The following is a 22,357-nucleotide window of genomic DNA, read 5'->3' as shown; positions in this document are numbered from 1 at the left end:
AACACACGCTCCCTCCCCCCTGCAACACACGCTCTCTTCCCTCTTGCAACACACGCTCCCTCCCCCTGCAACACATTCTCCCTCCCCCCTCCCCCCTGCAACACATTCTCCCTCCTCCCTCCCCCCTCCCCCCTGCAACACATTCTCCCTCCCCCCTCCCCACTGCAACACTTTCCCCCTCCCCCTCCCCACTGCAACACTTTCCCCCTCCCCCCTCCCCACTGCAACACTTTCCCTCCCCCCTCCCCCATGCAACACACGCTCCCTCCCCCTGCAACACACGCTCCCTCTCCCCCCTTGTAACACACGCTCCCTCTCCCCCCCATGTAACACACGTTCCCTCCCCCCCTTGTAACACACGCTCCCTCTCCCCCCACTTGTAACACACGCTCCCTCTCCCCCCACTTGTAACACGCGCTCCCCCTCCCTCCTCCCACTTGTAGCACACGCTCCCTCTCCCCCCTTGTAACACACGCTCCCTCTCCCCCTTGTAGCACACGCTCCCCCCCTTGTAACACACGCTCCCCCCACTTGTAACACACGCTCTCCCCCCCCACTTGTAACACACGCTCCCTCTCCCCCTTGTAACACACGCACCCTCTCCCCCTTGTAACACACGCTCCCTCCCCCCCTTGTAACACACGCTCCCTCCCCCCCTTTGTGGGACTGTATGGGATCCGTGTCTATCTGCACACAGTGTATATATCAGTAGGTTAGTACCTGTCTGCATTTAGTGAAAAAATATACATATACATACAGTAGGTTAGTGCCTGTCTGCTGTCTGCTTGCACACATTATATATACAAAGACCGGTCTTTCTTACAGCCTCTGGGAATACTTCCCCCCTAGTCTGTACTAGTTTCCATCTTCATGTACGCCTACATACTGTACATGTTTTTGAGCACCAGTGTGTTTTTCATGCAGCATGATATACTTGGTACATATATTTATTTGCATATTCAAGTCCTGGAACATTTGGGTAACAGTGATCATAACATGGTCTCATTTGAAATAAATGATCAAAAAACAGATTACTTGGGTTCAACAAAGACCTTAAACTTTAGAAAGGCAGATTTTAATAAACTGAGGTCTAATCTAGCAGTAATACAAAGGGATGATGTTTTTGTAGGGAAAAATGTAGAAGATAAATGGGCAGTCTTTAAAACATTGTTAGAAAAGCACACTTATCAGTGTATACCCTTGGGTAATAAGTATAAAAGAAATAAGTCAAAACCAATGTAGCTAAATAAACAGGTAGGGGAGGAAATGGACAAGAAGAGGAAGACGTTTAGATTCTTTAAATCAGAAGGGACAGAGACATCGTATCAGAATTATAAGGAATGTAACAAAAATTGAAAAAGGGCAATCAAATTAGCAAAAATGGATAATTAAAAAAGGATTGCAATAGAAAGTAAGGTCAACCCTAAAAAGTTCTTTAAGTACCTTAATAACAAAAAAAATGAGAAAAGAAAATATAGGACCCTTTCAGTGTGAGATGGGTAGGCAGATTATTGGAGATAAGGAAAAAGCTCAAGTTCAATAGTAGTGCCGCAGGAGGAAGCCACAACCTCCATATTAATGAACAATTGGTTAACTGAGGAAGAAGTTCATAAGCGACTTGAAAAAATTAAAGTAAATAAGGCACCTGGCCCCGATGGCATACATACAAGAGTTCTCAAGGAGTTAAGCTCAGTAATAGCAAAACCATTATATTTAATATTCAAGGACTCCATTTCCACTGGCTCAGTACCACAAGATTGGCTTAAAGCAGATGTGGTACTAGATCACAACCAGGAAATTACAGACCTGTAAGCCTGACTTCAATAGTAGGGAAACTACTTGAAGGTTTAATACGGGATAATATTCAGGAATACCTAATGGAAAACAAAATTATTAGTAATAGTCAGCATGGATTTATGAAGGATAGATCTTGCCAAACTAACCTTATTTGTTTCTTTGAGGAGTAAGTAGGAATTTAGACCAGGGTAATGCAGTTGATGTGGTCTACTTTGATTTTGCAAAAGCTTTTGATACGGTTTCACACAAGAGGTTGGTGTACAAAATAAAGAAAATTGAACTCCGTAATAATATATGCACCTGGATTGAAAACTGGTTAAAGGACAGACAAAAGAGGGTTGTCATAAATGGAACTTTTTCAGGTTGGGCTAAAGTCGTGAGTGGAGTACCTCAGGGATCGGTACTGGAACCCTGCTTTTTAACTTGTATATTAATGACCTTGAGGTTGGGATGGAGAGCAAGTCTCCATCTTTGCTGATGATACTAAATTGTGTAAGGTAATAGAATCAGAGCAGGATGTAATTTTCTTCAGAAGGACTTGGAGAGACTGGAAACGTGGGCAGGTAAATGGCAGATGAGGTTTAATACAGATAAATGTAAGGTTATGCATTTGGGATGCAAGAATAAAAAGGCGACTTACAAATTAAATGGAGATATATTGGGGGAATCCTTGATGGAGAAGGATTTAGGAGTGCTTGTAGACAGCAGGCTTAGCAATAGTGCCCAATGTCATGCAGTAGCTGCAAAGGCAAACAAAATCTTATCTTGCATGAAACGGGCAATGGATGGAAGGAAAGTAAACATAATTATGCCCCTTTACAAAGCATTAGTAACACCACACCTTGAATAAGGAGTACAATTTTGGGCACCAATCCTAAGAAAAGACATTATGGATCTTGAGAGAGTGCAGAGAAGAGCCACCAAATTAATACAGGGGATGGACATTCTAACTTATGAGGAGAGGCTAGCTAAATTAGATTTATTTACATTAGAAAAGAGGCGTCTAAGAGGGGATATGATAACTATATACAAATATATTCAGGGACAATACAAGGAGCTTTCAAAAGAACTATTCACCCCACGGGCAGTACAAAGGACTCTGGGCCATCCCTTAAGGTTGGAAGAAAGGAAATTTCACCAGCAACAAAGGAAAGGGTTCTTTACAGTAAGGGCAGTTAAAATGTGGAATTCATTACCCATGGAGACTGTGATGGCAGATACAATAGATTTGTTCAAAAAAAGGTTGGACATCTTTTTAGATGGGAAAGGTATACAGGGATATACCAAATAAGTATACATGGGAAGGATGTTGATCCAGGGATTAATCCGATTGCCAATTCTTGGAGTCAGGAAGGAATTAATTTTTCCCCTTAATGGGGTTTTTTGTTTGCCTTCCTCTGGACCAATAAGTAAGTATAGATATATGATAAAGTATCTGTTGTCTAAACTTAGCATAGGTTGAACTTGATGGACCTATGTCTTTTTTCAACCTCATCTACTATGTAACTATGTATGTAACATTGTGTAATTTTTGGTATATATATATTTATTTTTATGTTCTTTTGTGACTTTTTGTATATGGTTTACAGCAATAGTACTTAGGAGTTTAGCGGTTCTCGTTGTTTAACGTATATTTTAAATGTTTTTGTTTTTTGTGTTATTAATAAAATCCATCTTATCCTTTTATCAACTTGAGTGCTGTATATAGGACCTATTTCTCCTCTTTTGTGTGTTAATATTATTCTGGTCCGTTAACACCACCAGAGGTTATACCTTTCCCTGACTGCTGGTTGTTTGATTTATCTTAAGATCAGAAAACTGATTTGACTGCGGCTCTATCGGTTTGTTTGAGATTTTATATATATATATATATATAACACAGAGAAGCGCAAGCTACTAACTTTGAACCTCTCTGGATTATTCATCATGTGGAACTACTGGGACACATCTTCTGTGGTTTAAGTTACAATTATTGAAGTGAAACTTCCTTAGTGGCACCTCATTCGAACTGGGGCAAAAATGGATTGTGGAGACAGAAATGAAACGGATGTGACGTCAGTGCTGGCAGTTGAGGCCGGGCTGTGTTCTGGCACAGCCCAACCCCAACACTGACATCACACCCGCTCCACAAATCAGATGCGGCGGCGGCGGCGATAGCCGACGGCGCCGCTCCTGATGGCCGCCGCAACCCACACATGGCTGCTGATATATGCGGCGGCGGCGGCGATAGCCGCCGGCGCCGCTCCTAATGGCCGCCGTTCTCCGCTCGCTGCCTGCTGCTATGCCGCACATGCGCTGTTCAGCTGCTCAGCCCCGGTCGCTCCAGCACATGCGTGCCGCCATTCCCCCCAGATGCATTGCTACAGCAGCTCCCCGGGGGGCTGGAGGCCGCTGACCCGGCTGCCGGAGAAAGCCAATACCAATGGCTGAGGGGTCTGCATGCTGCGCAACTGTGCTGCTATCGGGGGCGAGTGAACGGCCGCCATTGCCGCTCCCGCGCCGCAGTGATGGCGGCAGAAGAGGCTGTTGGTGTTGGCTGTGCAAGGGAATGCGTCCCACACAGCATCATCAGAGGGGGGTGAGGAAGAGCGCCCCACGCGCATTTTCGTGCCCTCCTGTAACCCCCTTGTGGCCCCGTACCTCCGCCGGGAGCCTCCTGCAGCAGGAAACGCAGCTCTACCGGGGGTAGAGAATGGGGGCTGCTCCGCGGTCGTGTACCTCGGGGGTGGGGGGGAGAGAGACACACACTGACACACATAGACACACACTGACTGACATACACACACACTGACTCACACACACACACACACACACACACACAGACACAGACACAGACACAGACACAGACACAGACACACACACAGACACACACACAGACACACACACAGACACACACACAGACACACATAGGAGGAAACCGCTTGATGTCTCTGGCGCGGGCTACAGTATCCCTGTCCTGTGCCCCCTCCGGTACCGGGGAGGCCGGAAGCAGCGAGGCCTGCCGGGAGGAAGGTCTGGAGAGCGGAAGTATCGAGGCCTGCCGGGAGGAAGGCCCGGAGGGCGGCGGCGGCAGCAGCTGCGAGGAGGAGCCATGCGCGCCCCCGTTAGGTGAGGGAGACCCCCAATAATGTCCGAGCGGGGGGCAGGGAAAGGGTCACATATTGGGGTGCAGCGAATGGGCGCATGTCAGGCTGAGACCCCCACTTCCGGGTTCCAGCCCCCCCAGTGCATTGTGGTACTTGTGGTTCTTGCTGAACACACACTTCCGGGTCCCCAGTCTCCTGTATGGAGGCAGGTTCACTTGTGAGACAATGAGTGCAACCACCCCTGGGACGGGACCTCAGGCAGGGAGTAATGGGGGGATAGAAAGCCAGGGCTGGCTCAGGACTGTGACCTGGGCTTAAGGACAGATGTATGAGGCACAGGGTCCAGGGGACCCTCTTCTGTCACTGTCCCCGCCCAGGGGTCCCTCCTCACCTGTCACTGTCCCTACCCGGGGGACCCTCTTCTGTCACTGTCCCCACCCAGGGGACCCTGTCCTGTCACTGTCCCCACCCAGGGGTCCCTCCCCTGTCACTGTCCCCACCCAGGGGACCCTCTCCTGTCACTGTCCCCACCCAGGAAACCCTCTCCTGTCAATGTTCATGTGCAAAGAGGGAGCTGCCCTGAAATCTGTGCACTGTAGGCAAATACCCTGCCCTCTATAGCCAATAGAGGGTAATTGTCTAGCCAGCACCTGCCGTATCCTAGCAACAGACTGACACACATACATACACACACACACAAACACTGATTGACACACACACACACACACTGACTGACACACATACACACTGACTGACACACATACACACTGACTGACACACATACACACTGACTGACACACATACACACTGACTGACACACATACACACTGACTGACACACATACACACTGACTGACACACATACACACTGACTGACACACATACACACTGACTGACACACATACACACACACACACACTGACTGACACACATACACACACTGACTGACACATACACACACACACTGACTGACACACATACACACACTGACTGACACACATACACACACACACACACACACTGACTGACACACACATACACACACACACACTGACTGACACACATACACACACACACTGACTGACACACATACACACTGACTGACACACATACTGACACACATACACATACACACACACACACACACACACTGACTGACACACATACACTGATTGACACACATACACACAAGGAATTCACACTTAGTGCAAATAGCTAATACAGGGGATGTGTGCCGAGCACGCGCATTATAAGTCAAATTTATTTGCGTTTTGTCACTGAAATTGTATTTTGAATTTTAATTAAAACATCACCAACACAAATACAATTTCTGTGACAAAAGTCAAAGAAGTTTCACTTACTATGCGCGTGCACAGCACACACAGCTTTTTTTATAATTGTTTCACTGTTTAGCATATTTATTCTTAATATTATTAGATTAGGGGCACACTAATTAATTAATCACTTATTAATAGTTTATTCACATTTTTTACACATTCCTTTATCTAATTCATATTCCCACCTTAGCGCTACATCTTTTGTGTGTGATATATATATATATATATATATATATATATATATATATATATATATATATATAAAACAAACAGAAGCGCAAGCTACATGCTACATAGCATGTAACTGTTTAACATGTTTAAACAGTTACATGCTATTTAAACAGTTACATGCTATGGAGCTTGTGCTTCTGTTTGTTTTTTGTTCTTAGATTCGTAGTGGTTGGCTATAGCACTTTTATCTGAAGCTGCAACACACTCCCTGGATCTTCTTTGGGACACTTACCTCTCTGGATTTTTTCATCAAGTGGAACATTCTTTTTGGACTCATTCTTTATCACAATCACGTTATGGTTTGTTGTAATATTTAGTAAAGTTAAATGTTTGCTATTTTTAATTAAGTAATTATATTAGTTATAATATATTTTATTTATATTAACACTTATTTCCACCTGAGTGCTACATATTTTGTGTGGTTCTTTTTGTCATATCTATCTATCTATCCATCTATACACACACACACACACACACACACACACACACACACACACACACACACACACACACACACACACACACACACACACACACACACACACACACACACACACACACACACGCTTAGTGCCTGCCTGCACACACCATGTAGGCTGTGTCCCCCTGTCTGTGCCCACCTGTCCTTATGTGTGAGCACCTGTCATCACTCCTCTCTGCGGACCCTGTGATGTGACAGGTGAGAGACACAGAGCTGGGGGCAGGGAGCAGGCAGCCGTTGGGTTCATTCTCTCCAGATGAAATGAAATCCACGGCCTGGACTTCAGCTCTTACACATGGGGAGCGCAGGCCCAGAGCTGCAGGTCATGCTTGAGAGGCACAGAGAGGTGGGGAGGGGAGCAAGGTGCTGCCGTCTGCTCACTCAGCTGGATTAGAGAGGCTCCATCCTCCAATTCATCTCTCAGGTGTCAGGAATGTGTCCGCTGAAGCCCGGGAGGTAGGAGGCCGAGCGCTCTTTATATCCATCCAGGTGATGCATTGTTGTTTGGACAAGCAATCTTACTACGCACAGAACACTAAACACCTTGCTGGTCTTTAAAGTGTTAGGATTGTATGTGAGACCAAACGTAATTGGTTCACTTTCTACCCCTGGGGCAGCAGGTGCTAGAAAGGAGATTGTTAGCTCTGCAGGGCAGGGATTTCCGGTGCCTGTAAATTCTGTGCACACTGTCAGCTCTATCTATGAAAATATTCTTATTGATATTAACCTCCTTCTTATGAGCACAGAGTGGCGTCTATGGACGTGTCTAAAGATCAGGCCTGGTGTTTAAAGCCTTTGTAGTGGGAGACCCCAGTGTGCAAAATTATACCAGCTCTGTAGAAACATGCAAAAGGGCTTTTTATCTCTCTGTGCCGCAGATAAAAAATGTAATTGTCAGCTCTTCAGGCAAACCTTCACAGAGCCTGTAGTATTCTGTGCCCAGTGCCACTTACACTAATAGCCTAAAGTAAGAAGTATATGATATTAACAGCATCACAAGCATCTCTAGGCTGTAAAATGGGATTTCAAATGGTTACTGGTTCTGTGGTGCCTAAAGCAGCGACACGTGAAATTGTATATGTTTTTTTTTTTTTTTTTTAATCAGTTCTGTAATATTAGATAATACATTTTTTTAAATTATTATTTAACTCTTAATGCCATTTTTAATTCGTTTTAAAGCATATTTTGTTTTTTTATAGCAGGTTTATCCCACGTTCCAAGCAGTGCAAGATGTTTGCAACACTTTCCTGTTTGGGATAATTTGTTGCCAATATTCCCAGCAGTGTGAGCTGCAAACTGTAACAATAGATAATGTTACTTTCGCAGTATAAAGATACATTGTAGCTGTGGAGTTACACTGATTGAAGCAGCCATTATGTTAGGCACACAATCAGGATATTTACAGGTGTATAACAGGAGCACCACACGATTGCCAGCTCTGGTAAGAATGTAGAATGATGCATTGTCACACGCTTTACATATACAAAGAAGAAAAAAAGATTTAAAAAAAGCGGGAATGTGCTTTAAATGATCACATACTTTTTGGCTGATGACATGTTGCTGATCCCTCCAGGGTCCAAACAAGTTGCTTAGTAACTTCAGGACTGAAACATCCATCCCATTCACAGGAGGAGAACACAGGGAGGCTGGATGGGGCACTGAGCTCTCATCGAGAACACAGGGAGGCTAGGTGGGGCACTGAGCTCTCACCGAGAACACAGGGAGGCTGGGTGGGGCACTGAGCTCTCACCGAGAACACAGGGAGGCTGGGTGGGGCACTGAGCTCTCACCGAGAACACAGGGAGGCTGGATGGGGCACTGAGCTCTCACCGAGAACACAGGGAGGCTGGATGGGGCACTGAGCTCTCACCGAGAACACAGGGAGGCTGGATGGGGCACTGAGCTCTCACCGAGAACACAGGGAGGCTGGATGGGGCACTGAGCTCTCACCGAGAACACAGGGAGGCTGGATGGGGCACTGAGCTCTCACCGAGAACACAGGGAGGCTGGATGGGGCACTGAGCTCTCACCGAGAACACAGGGAGGCTGGATGGGGCACTGAGCTCTCACCGAGAACACAGGGAGGCTGGATGGGGCACTGAGCTCTCACCGAGAACACAGGGAGGCTGGATGGGGCACTGAGCTCTCACCGAGAACACAGGGAGGCTGGATGGGGCACTGAGCTCTCACCGAGAACACAGGGAGGCTGGATGGGGCACTGAGCTCTCACCGAGAACACGGGAGGCTGGATGGGGCACTGAGCTCTCACCGAGAACACAGGGAGGCTGGATGGGGCACTGAGCTCTCACCGAGAACACAGGGAGGCTGGATGGGGCACTGAGCTCTCACCGAGAACACAGGGAGGCTGGATGGGGCACTGAGCTCTCACCGAGAACACAGGGAGGCTGGATGGGGCACTGAGCTCTCACCGAGAACACAGGGAGGCTGGATGGGGCACTGAGCTCTCACCGAGAACACAGGGAGGCTGGATGGGGCACTGAGCTCTCACCGAGAACACAGGGAGGCTGGATGGGGCACTGAGCTCTCACCGAGAACACAGGGAGGCTGGATGGGGCACTGAGCTCTCACCGAGAACACAGGGAGGCTGGATGGGGCACTGAGCTCTCACCGAGAACACGGGAGGCTGGATGGGGCACCGAGCTCTCACCGAGAACACGGGAGGCTGGATGGGGCACCGAGCTCTCACCGAGAACACAGGGAGGCTGGATGGGGCACTGAGCTCTCACCGAGAACACAGGGAGGCTGGATGGGGCATTGAGCTCTCACCGAGAACACGTGAGGCTGGATGGGGCACTGAGCTCTCACCGAGAACACAGGGAGGCTGGATGGGGCACTGAGCTCTCACCGAGAACACAGGGAGGCTGGATGGGGCACTGAGCTCTCACCGAGAACACAGGGAGGCTGGATGGGGCACTGAGCTCTCACCGAGAACACAGGGAGGCTGGATGGGGCACTGAGCTCTCACCGAGAACACAGGGAGGCTGGATGGGGCACTGAGCTCTCACCGAGAACACAGGGAGGCTGGATGGGGCACTGAGCTCTCACCGAGAACACAGGGAGGCTGGATGGGGCACTGAGCTCTCACCGAGAACACGGGAGGCTGGATGGGGCACTGAGCTCTCACCGAGAACACAGGGAGGCTGGATGGGGCACTGAGCTCTCACCGAGAACACAGGGAGGCTGGATGGGGCACTGAGCTCTCACCGAGAACACAGGGAGGCTGGATGGGGCACTGAGCTCTCACCGAGAACACAGGGAGGCTGGATGGGGCACTGAGCTCTCACCGAGAACACAGGGAGGCTGGATGGGGCACTGAGCTCTCACCGCTAACCGGATGGGCACAGAAACCCTCCCACACAGAGACAGCAGAGTCCCAGTGAGAAATCCAAGCACATACCTGTACAGGCTGAGCTCTATTGTCCTGTGATTATTACCCCCTCCAAGGAGAACAAGAGAGATTGATACTCATACTCACACAGCTACTACCTTCCTCCTTACATGTGAAGGTCGCATAGAGAGCACAGAGACTGAGCCATCTCATATAGAGAGAGCGCTGGCACAGAGACTGAGCCATCTCATATAGAGAGAGCGCTGGCACAGAGACTCAGCCATTTCATACAGAGAGAGCGCTGGCACAGAGACTGAGCCATCTCATATAGAGAGAGCGCTGGCACAGAGACTCAGCCATCTCATATAGAGAGAGTGCTGGCACAGGGACTCAGCCATTTCATACTGAGAGAGCGCTGGCACAGGGACTCAGCCATCTAATACAGAGAGAGAGAGAGCGCTTTCACAGAGACTCAGCCATCTCATACAGAGAGCGCTGGCACAGAGACTAAGCCATCTCATACAGAGAGAGCGCTGGCACAGGGACTCAGCCATCTAATACAGAGAGAGAGAGCGCTTTCACAGAGACTCAGCCATCTCATACAGAGAGAGCGCTGGCACAGAGACTAAGCCATCTCATACAGAGAGAGCGCTGGCACAGAGACTCAGCCATCTCATACAGAGAGAGCGCTGGCAGAGACTCAGCCATCTAATACAGAGAGAGAGCGCTGGCACAGAGACTGAGCCATCTCATACAGAGGGAGAGCTGGCACAGAGACTGAGCCATCTCATACAGAGAGAGCGCTGGCACAGAGACTGAGCCATCTCATACAGAGAGAGAGCGCTGGCACAGAGACTGAGCCATCTCATACAGAGAGAGCGCTGGCACAGAGACTGAGCCATCTCATACAGAGAGAGCGCTGGCACAGAGACTGAGCCATCTCATACAGAGAGAGCGCTGGCACAGACTGAGCCATCTCATACAGAGAGAGAGAGAGTGCTGGCACAGAGACTGAGCCATCTCATACAGAGAGAGCGCTGGCACAGAGACTGAGCCATCTCATACAGAGAGAGAGAGCGCTGGCACAGAGACTGAGCCATCTCATACAGAGAGAGAGAGAGAGAGCTCTGGCACAGAGACTGAGCCATCTCATACAGAGAGAGAGAGAGAGAGCGCTGGCACAGATACTCAGCCATCTCATACAGAGAGAGTGAGCGCTGGCACAGATACTCAGCCATCTCATACAGAGAGAGAGAGCGCTGGCACAGAGACTGAGCCATCTCATACAGAGAGAGTGAGCGCTAGCACAGAGACTCAGCCATCTCATACAGAGAAAGCGCTCTGGCACAGAGACTGAGCCATCTCACACAGAGAGAGAGCGCTGGCACAGAGACTCAGCCATCTCATACAGAGAGCGCTGGCACAGAGACTCAGCCATCTCATACAGAGAGAGAGCGCGCTGGCACAGAGACTGAGCCATCTCATACAGAGAGAGAGCGCTGGCACAGAGACTGAGCCAGCTCATACAGAGAGAGAGAGAGCGCTGGCACAAAGACTCAGCCATCTCATAAAGAGAGAGCCCTGGCACAGATACTCAGCCATCTCATACCGAGAGAGAGAGAGAGAGCGCTGGCATAGAGCTAAGCCATCTCATACAGGGAGAGAGTGCTGGCCCAGAGACTCAGCCATCTCATTCACAGAGAGAGAGAGAGAGCGCTCTGGCACAGAGACTGAGCCATCTCATACACAGAGAGAGAGAGAGAGTGCTGGCACAGAGACTCAGACATCTCATACAGAGAGAGAGAGCGCTGGCACAGAGACTCAGCCATCTCATACAGAGAGAGAGAGCGCTGGCACAGAGACTCAGCCATCTAATACAGAGAGAGAGAGCGCTGGCACAGAGACTGAGCCATCTCATACAGAGAGAGCGCTGGCACAGAGACTCAGCCATCTCATACAGAGAGATAGCGCTGGCACAGAGACTCAGCCATTTCATACAGAGAGAGAGCGCTGGCACAGAGACTGAGTCATCTCATACACAGAGAGAGAGAGAGAGAGAGAGAGCGAGAGAGCTCTGGCACAGAGACTGAGCCATCTCATAGAGAGAGAGAGAGAGAGAGAGAGAGAGAGAGAGAGAGAGAGAGCTCTGGCACAGAGACTGAGCCATCTCATACACAGTGAGAGAGAGAGAGAGAGAGAGCTCTGGCACAGAGACTGAGCTGTCACTGTTCTTAGATGGGAGTTAGATGCCCTGGGTGAGCAGTTTTTGTCCAGCTGTGGATTGCTGTGATGTAATCGATGCGGAGAGCGTGGCAGAGCCATGCTCAAACCAAACTCACACACTCAACATACACTTATACTCACACAGAAACACAGACACAAACTCACACCGACACACACACATATACACTCGTACTCCGACAAACTCACACCGACACACACTTTTACAGACACTCACACACACTCACCCATACACTCCTACTCATACAGAAACTCATACTCACACACTCACTCATACTTGCATGTACACACACACACATACTTTGTGTTACACAGACAATCTCACACACACAGACACACACACTCCCACAGTTACACAGACAAACACACAGTCAACATGCTTCAGGGCAAACCATTTACATCTGAATGACTCATATTTGCATATAATGCATCTCATCTGCATATATCAGATCTCATAAGCATATGAATTGCCTGCGGTGGCCCACCAATGGCTGAAGCTGGTATTTCTTGACCAAGGTCACAGTGAGAAGGGCAGAGGACAGACTGCAGGGGACTGGGGAGGAATATCCCAAGAGAGGAGTGCTGCCGATCCATTATTATTAGAGCATCAATAGCAGCAAACACTCTGGAAGTTATCATTTAAACAACCCCTTTATAACACTTCCCTTTATAACCCTGTTATGACCGCAGATCCTTAAAACAAACATTCCCCCACCTATGCTGGAGGGAGCCGACATTGACATATTCAATTTCTAAAAGAAATATTGTATTTATTAAAAAGAGGAGTTACATGCATCTCTAGTAAGACATATTCACTTATTCATGAACAACTGAGCAGGGGGATCAGTTGCACTTTTCACATTCACATAATTTTGACGCTTGTATATATCTCAAACTCCAGTCATTGGAACATCAAGCACAGCTGAGTACATATGGCCTTTAAGGGAAGGTGATGTAAGGGTCATCCAGCACAGAAGGAATCTTAGGCCCAGGCCATGGTGCCTTTGCCCGTGCGGAGGCTGTGATGAAGCGGGTGCTTTCCCTGGCCATTGTGGACTGCCTTGGGAGGCGTTCATAGGGGCGTCACAAAGCTGGTTCGCCCCTCATTGGGCGAACCGCTCACATGACCGTCCTGTCGCGCCAATAAATCAGTTTGAACTGATTTCTTGCGCAATGCGCACCCCATCCTGCTTCCGCGCGGACGCGCCCTCACGCCACATGGACGCGATCACTGCCTTAAGGCAGTCTGTTTGCTCAGCGTGCGGATGCCTCCACGCGGTCTGTGGTACCATGGCCCCAGCCTGGAGTAACACTGCTGAGTAATTATGACCCTAATCATGTATTCATTCTCTTTCCCCTTTTTTTTTATGTACGCTCCATTTTTAAAAACTCATCATTGGTATCTCATTTAATTAGATTTTCTTAACTCCTGGATAAAAAAAAAACAGATGAGAAAAATGTTTATTAACCCTTTAACGGTGTGTTGAAATTCGGAAACATAAAATAAATGTTGAATACTCTCCGAAAAAAATAAAACTTTTAAAGTAATTTCAATATTTCACAACGAGCAGGCTAATTACACCTCGGTTAATCAGGAGCTGTACAGTGGCGCTCGGGTGTCATTTTGAATGTAGAGTAACGTGTTGTGAGCAGCCCGTCCTGCTCACCTGGAGTCCCAGATCAGCTGATTCCAACCACATCCTTCTCCCGACAGCCGTCGACCCTCCGAAATTCAATTAGTGGACCAGGGCTGCCAGGCTGGCGTAGTGGGGGCAGTCCTGCTAACTTGGCAGGAGAGATCTTGCATCCGTCAAGCTGCTCGGTGGTCCGAGTTCTCTGCCAACGTGAGGCGGGTGGGGGGAGGGGAAGCTTTTTAAACTGTTACCGCCTCCCTAAAAATGCAGACATTGTGTATCACTACTGCCCTTTCCGGCATTGCGCCGTTCTGCGTGCCGATCACTTACGGAAACATTTAAGGGGATTCATATCAACCTCTCCCACTAGGCTATTTACTAAAGTCAAGTACCTGGTGATGCCGGCCAAAAAAATGTGCCATCAATATGTATCTCCGAACGCAGGCTTATCTTGGCTATGTATGTAACGGCCACTATATTCATATAGGCAAGATATGCGTGGCCCGCATGGAATAGGTGAATTTTTTAAAATTAAAATGTATATTTAATATATACAAATATCAGAAACATCCGGGCGCAGCACAGACACCCCCCGAGCGGACAAGGTCCCTATAGCTGTCCCTATAGCTGCACTCAGTGCTTGTTAGGGGAAAACTATTAACTCTGTATATAAATGTGGTAGTAGGGCCGAAGGTCCAAATATTGTATCCTCTTGTGTGTATTCTATATTTAAATATATACATTTAGATATTAACCCCTTTGTTGCCAGCAACTCACGGTCACTTGGTTTACTAAAGCCTTAATATTTTCACATATATGGCTATGTGGATGTTTGTGTTTTACTTGGAGGGTGTGTATGCTGTATGATAACGCATTTGGTGGCTGAAGGAGTGGCACTGACTGAGAACATTGACACTGAGTGTGAAGCAGGGGAGCCTGGTTCATTCCTGGAGTCAGCTCCTTGCAACTTTGGGCATGTCACTTTATCTCCCTGTGCCTCAGGCACCCACAAATAATAGATTGCTTCCGTACAGGACTCGTGCCTGCAAATAATTCTATGTACAGCTGTGTATACTCTAAGCACTATACAAGAAAACACTTTTATTATTAAAGGCATTCCTTTGCAATGAATTGGTAGCCTCTGGCATCAAGGGGTTAAATGATTATCCACCATAGGGTGTTGTAGGAAATCCAATGACATAAACCTATGGAAGAGAATCTCCCGCTCATCATGTTTCATTGGGTATCGGTTATCTGTCGCTTGGCTATTTAACACAAGTTTCGTGTATTCAAATGAGATTAATAATTTATGGAGAAGTAATTCTTGTGAGTACTTTAGTTAATCTAAAAAATATCGCTGCAATCCCATTTTTTATATAACGCCAAAATCAAACTGCACTAAATTGACTTTTAGCGAATCAAGCCCGCCGGGGAGGAGACTTCTCCCCTCTGAGAGCGGTTATCACCCTGCAGGGAACGCAGTAACAAGCATTACAGGTTAGTTAGGGAATGAGTGTTGTGTATCAAGCTTCTGAAAAGTGCATTTATATACACAGCAAAAAAAAGAAATAAATATATATTATTTCATTTGCTTGCATTAAATGTATGAAACATATTGTCTAGCCCAGGGGCGGCCAACTCCAGTCCTCAAGAGCTACCAACAGGTCAGGTTTTCAGGATATCGTTGCTTCAGCACAGGTGGCTCAATCAGTGGCTCAGTCTTCGACTGCACCACCTGCGCTGAAGCAGGGATATCCTGAAAACCTGACCTGTTGGTGGGCCTTGAGGACAGGGGTTGGCCACCCCTGGGCTAGCCGCTCTCTAAAATGCCTCCCCAGCCCTCCATCATGAAACAGTCACAAACGACATGAAAATACATTGACAAATTGATACGCATCGGAAAAAATATAAATCCTGTATATAGGCGTGTGCTACATAAATCCTGTATATAGGCGTGTGCTACATAAATCCTGTATATAGGCGTGTGCTACATAAATCCTGTATATAGGCGTGTGCTACATAAATCCTGTATGTAGGCGTGTGCTACATAAATCCTGTATGTAGGCGTGTGCTACATAAATCCTGTATATAGGCGTGTGCTACATAAATCCTGTATATAGGCGTGTGCTACATAAATCCTGTATATAGGCGTGTGCTACATAAATCCTGTATGTAGGCGTGTGCTACATAAATCCTGTATGTAGGCGTGTGCTACATAAATCCTGTATGTAGGCGTGTGCTACATAAATCCTGTATGTAGGCGTGTGCTACATAAATCCTGTATATAGGCGTGTGCTACATAAATCCTGTATATAGGCGTGTGCTACATAAATCCTGTATATAGGCGTGTGCTACATAAATCCTGTATATAGGCGTGTGCTACATAAATCCTGTATATAGGCGTGTGCTACATAAATCCTGTATATAGGCGTGTGCTACATAAGCCCACAATGTTTTCTATAAATATTCAGGTATCTTTTATCCTGCTGTTTTTATAAGAATTAATACATCTTAAAAAACCTTATGCAGAGATTTCTTTTTTTCTTAGCCGGCGGCTTTGCGTATTTGATGGCCGCCTGTCAGCGAAGGCGTTAATATAATTATTGTCAACGCAATGTGCTGCTGCCGTGCCTGGCACACAAATGGTTAAATGGATTAGCCAGGCCACTAAGCCGTTCGGTTATGCCCCAGCTGCCCCCCCCCCCCAAACCCCACCCCCCCACCCCAAACCCCACCCCACCCCCCCAAACCCCACCCTCGCCCTGTCTCTGGCAACACTACATCGGGACACCGCGCCAGGCTACTGCGCGCGGAACATTCCCGCGCAGCCTTTATCACAGCTATTAATGGCCGCCTCACCAGCTCCACCCAACTGAGCTGTGGGAATGAAGTCGCTGGTTCTCTGCGATGAAAGGATCCCCAGTAATGAGGCTGCTTGTGCGTCTCATAGCACCTCAGGCCATTCCCAGGGACGCCTTCCTGCGTCGCCTGCTTACTACATTTTGTCACTTAACAAATTGTCCCGGAGCTTCGTGGAAAGCATCGTATGACACCAGCACACACAGCCTGGGGCCTAATGTATACATGGAGAAAATATACAACATATATGTGTGAAATCAAATGTGTGTTAATATCTATTTGTGGAGCGATGCTCTGCCCGTGTGGAGCGATGCTCTGTCCGCGTGGAGCGATGCTCTGCCCGCGTGGAGCGATGATCTGCCCGCGTGGAGCGATGCTCTGCCCGCGTGGAGCGATGCTCTGCCCGCGTGGAGCGATGCTCTGCCCGCGTGGAGCGATGCTCTGCCCGTGTGGAACGATGCTTTGCAGGTTAAATGTGCAGCAGCAGGGCAGAAGTGGAACCAAAAGCTTATTTAGCCGCCCTGAACAGCAGCGTGTCCACGAGCATAGCAGATCGTGTTCAAAATCAGCATATCTCAGATGTACAAATCGCTGCTGATAGCCGTGAATGCCACGGAGCTGCTGTGAAATTCCCTCAGTGCGTCCATGAGACAGAGACATTTAAATCTCAGCCTGCCAGATGCACGCGACTCTCCCACGTTATCTGTGCTGGAGACGGCTGCAGCACATTGCTGAGCACGAGACAGGTTATTTTGCTTAGATTGTAAGCTCTTTTGGTACATGTGGAATTTGTGCGTTTGTTGTTCATTGATTTGCTCTACAGAACAAGTTGCCTTTTAAATACATTTCAGGGTAGTTGTGTTACTTCTAGCGAGTTGTGCGGAGTCTGCTGGAAAGCAAAGGTGTCTGATAGGGCTGGAACACCCCATTGTGTTACTGTTTAGTGCAGTGTTTTTCAACAGGGGTTCATAGGAAGGGTTCTGTAAGAGATGTGTGCAGAGGTATATTTAATGGAGACCGATTAGGATGAAATTAAATCCCGGCTTTATTGTGCCTGTTCAAAATGGACAAAATAAAGGTCTACTCCGCTTTGGAGAATATCTAAACCGTTACTCCAGCTCTTTCTAACTGGGTGGGTAGCTAAACTGATTACCACCCCATATACAGTATATATATATATATATATATATATATATATATATATATATATATATATATATATATATATATATATATATATATATATATATATATATATATATATATATATATATATATATATATATATATATATATATATATATATATATATACAGTGTTCGACAAATCACCCAAAAATCTACTCGCCCAACCAAAAAATCTACTCGCCACCTAGTCCCACCCCCAACTCCGCCCCTAGTCCCACCCCCAACTCCACCCCTAGTCCCGCCCCCAACCCCGCTTTAAAATAAAATATATAAATAAAATACATTTAATAAATTCCTAGTCAGAACAACATTCGTTTTTGACATAAATGTATTTATTATATTACATTATACTACAATTAGTCGTGTTTGTGTGTGTGTCAATGTCGGATCTAGAAATAAAAGCCAGATGTGAATGACTAGTTTCCTGAACCCCTTAAGCAGTGTCTGGACGTCGGCGCTTCACAGAGAGAGACAGACAGACAGACACCCACACACACACAGAGAGCGGCACACCCACACAGAGAGAAAGAGAGACACACAGAGAAAGAGACACACAGAGAAAGAGAGAGAATGAGAGACACACACAGTGAGAGAATGAGAGACAAAGAGAGAGTGCGACAGAGAGAGGGAGACAGAGAGAGGGAGAGGGTGACAGAGAGAGGGAGAGGGTGACAGAGAGAGGGAGAGGGTGACAGAGAGAGGGTGACAGAGAGAGGGAGAGGGCGACACAGGGAGAGGGCGACAGACACAAGGAGAGGGTGGGTGACACAGGGAGAGGGAGGGGGTGACACAGGGAGAGGGAGAGGGTGACACAGGGACAGGGAGAGGGTGACACAGGGAGAGGGTGACACAGGGAGAGGAAGGGTGACAGGGAGAGGGAGGGTGACACAGGGAGAGGGAGAGGGTGACACAGGGACAGGGAGAGGGTGACACAGGGACAGGGAGAGGGTGACACAGGGAGAGGGAGAGAGAGAGGGAGGAGAGGGAGAGGAGACACAGGGAGAGGGCGACACAGGGAGAGGGCGACAGACACAAGGAGAGGGTGGGTGACACAGGGAGAGGGAGGGTGACACAGGGAGAGGGAGAGGGTGACACAGGGACAAGGAGAGGGTGACACAGGGAGAGGGTGACACAAGGAGAGGGAGGGTGACACAGGGAGAGGGAGACACAGGGAGGGAGGGAGAGGTTGACACAGGGAGAGGGAGGGTGACACAGGGAGAGGGAGGGTGACACGGAGAGGGTGACACAGGGAGAGGGAGAGGGTGGGTGACACAGGGAGAGGGTGGGTGACACAGGGAGAGGGAGGGTGACAGGGAGAGGGAGGGTGACAGGGACAGGGAGGGTGACACAGAGAGGGAGAGGGTGACACAGAGACAGGGAGAGGGTGACACAAGGAGAGGGTGACACAGGGAGAGGGTGACACAGGGAGAGGGAGAGAGAGGGTGACACAGGGAGAGGGAGAGAGAGGGTGACACAGGGAGAGGGAGAGAGAGGGTGACACAGGGAGAGGGAGAGAGAGGGTGACACAGGGAGAGGGAGGGTGACACAGGGAGAGGGTGACACAGGGAGGGAGGGAGAGGGTGACACAGGGAGAGGGTGACACAGGGAGAGGGAGGGTGATACGGAGAGGGAGGGTGACACGGAGAGGGTGACACGGAGAGGGTGACACAGGGAGAGGGTGACACAGGGAGAGGGTGACACAGGGAGAGGGTGACACAGGGAGAGGGTGACACAGGGAGAGGGTGACACAGGGAGAGGGTGACACAGGGAGAGGGAGAGGGTGACACAGGGAGAGGGAGGGAGAGAGAGGGTGACACAGGGAGAGGGAGACACAGGGAGAGGGTGACACAGGGAGAGGGAGAGGGTGACACAGGGAGAGGGAGAGGGTGACACAGGGAGAGGGTGACACAGGGAGAGGGAGAGAGGGTGACACACTCACAGACACAGACACCCACTCTCACTCAGACAAACTCACACACACACACACACACACACACACACACACACACACACACACACACACACAGTCTGTCACTCACACACACAAACACTCACCCGCAAGGCAGGGGGTCGCACATGGCAGCGGGGGCCTCTGCAAGGGGCCGCGCCCCCTCCAGAGGGGGACGCCGACACCGCAGTATCCTGCTTAGACCGAGCAGGGTGAGGCTCCGGTGAGGGGATGTCCCCTGCTTAGAGCAGGCAGAGGCTCCGGTGAGGGGATTTCCCCTGCTTAGAGCAGGGAGAGGCTCCGGTGAGGGGATTTCCCCTGCTTAGAGCAGGGAGAGGCTCCGGTGAGGGGATTTCCCCTGCTTAGAGCAGGGAGAGGCTCCGGTGAGGGGATTTCCCCTGCTTAGAGCAGGGAGAGGCTCCGGTGAGGGGATTTCCCCTGCTTAGAGCAGGCAGAGGCCCCGGTGAGGGGATTTCCCCTGCTTAGAGCAGGGAGAGGCACGCGTGGGTTGAGGGGGGGGGGGGCACGGAGGCCGGGAGAGATTGGGGTGAGGGGGGGTGGATGGCCCGATGGGAGGGGGTGGTGGATGGCCCGATGCGAGGGGGGGCGGATGGCCCGATGGGAGGGAGGGGGGGGGGCGGATGGCCCGATGGGAGGGAGGGGGGGGGGGCGGATGGCCCGATGGGAGGGAGGGGGGGGCGGATGGCCCGATGGGAGGGAGGGGGGGGGCGGATGGCCCGATGGAAGGGAGGGGGGGGGGGGCGGATGGCCCGATGTACAGATGGCCCTGCAGGGGCCTGAGGCAGACAGGCGTGGAAGGGGCTGGCTGGCGGAAGGGGGAGGAGTGGAAGAGCTGAGGAGGGGAAGTTGCTGAGAGGCGGGGGAGGAGTGAAGGCAGTGATCAGAGAGCTGGCTTTTTTTTTTTTCTCCAGCGCGAGCGCGGGAAAAACAGCAGCGCGAGCGCGGGAAATTTAAAAAATACACGTGTGCTGCTTGTGCCAATATTTTCTCGCCCGGGGGTTAAATCCACCCGCCCCGGGCGAGTAAATGTATACAATTGTCGAACACTGTATATATATATATATATATATATATACACACACACACACACACACACACACACACACACACACACACACATACAACTGTATGCTCATCTGCATATCTTAGGCAGGTCTGCAACCCCGCCTTTCCCCATTATCACCCAGCATACAGCACTTCCACTGCAGCAAGGGATTCTGGGAAATGACATGCAAATGAGCACACACTGTCACTTTTTGCCTCAAAAACCATTTTTAACATGGTTCCCTATAGGCTTAAGCTTGCTGCATGGTCACAGCTTAGAGCACAGCCAGGGTTAAGGTGCATATCCAGAAAACCACCCACAGACAGCTGTTTCGACCTTGATGGGTCTCATCAGTGTATATATATATATATATATATATATATACACACACATACACATACACACACACACATACACACACACACATATACACATACACATATACATATACACACACATACACATATATACACACACACACATATACACATACACATACACACATACACACACACACACACACATATACACACACACACCAGTCCAACAAGAAAGTCTCTTATCTGTTTCTGTTGTTGTAGCTCTAGGGGAAGGCCTTTCTGCTCTCCTGGCTCAGCACCCTTGTGTGCTATGGAAATGTCTGTATCCAGGTATAGAGGTCGTGTCCCCTTGTCTTGCTGTCAGCATACAGTCCTTCTGTGTGCATCAAGACATCATCTTTTCCTCAGGTCAGCCCAGTTGTGGGTTAAGGAAAATCTCTGCAGTCCTTCTCCTTATGTCAGCCCAAATGTGTGCTAAGGAATCTCTCTCCTGTTTCTCACATCAGGCTTTTCTAAAAGTCCCAATCAGCCAGGTGGAGTCTGATTGATTGCCTGTGTGCAATTAACCAGCACACTGCTGGATTTAGAGGCAGTTTCTCTTAAACAGTGATAACTCCCTGTTACATACCTCCCCTGTTTGTGGGAAACTCGGGATTACCACGGCCAAAGCCCATCCTTCCATTCTCACTAGATCACTAGATATCCCTGCAGCCCGAATGAGAGTGGATGGAGAATGAGAACCCTCAGTCCCGCTGGGATTGGAGCCCTTTCTCCAGGTCAGTAATGTCTCCTCAAGAAGGTGCTTGAGCTTAGCACTCTTCA

At 49.0% G+C, this 22,357-nt stretch overlaps 1 protein-coding gene across 8 annotated transcripts in view; it reads left to right on the top strand.

The window, feature by feature from the left end:
• Positions 1-22,357, top strand: part of NPAS3 (neuronal PAS domain protein 3) — a 414,873-nt gene that overhangs the window by 217,057 nt on the left and 175,459 nt on the right. Inside the window, exon 1 of one of the 8 annotated variants that reach the window (XM_075613160.1) lies at positions 4,651-4,905. The exons of the other annotated variants lie outside the window; for them this stretch is intronic. Within the exon in view, the coding sequence (XP_075469275.1) occupies positions 4,722-4,905 (184 nt within the window). The 5' untranslated portion in view covers positions 4,651-4,721. Of the gene's footprint in view, positions 1-4,650; positions 4,906-22,357 lie in introns of those variants that run through there. 8 annotated transcript variants of the gene reach the window in all.

This window comes from Ascaphus truei, chromosome 9 (genome assembly GCF_040206685.1).
Source record: "Ascaphus truei isolate aAscTru1 chromosome 9, aAscTru1.hap1, whole genome shotgun sequence".
NCBI classification, from domain to species: Eukaryota; Metazoa; Chordata; class Amphibia; order Anura; family Ascaphidae; genus Ascaphus; species Ascaphus truei.
This window is presented reverse-complemented; position numbering and strand designations above follow the sequence as displayed.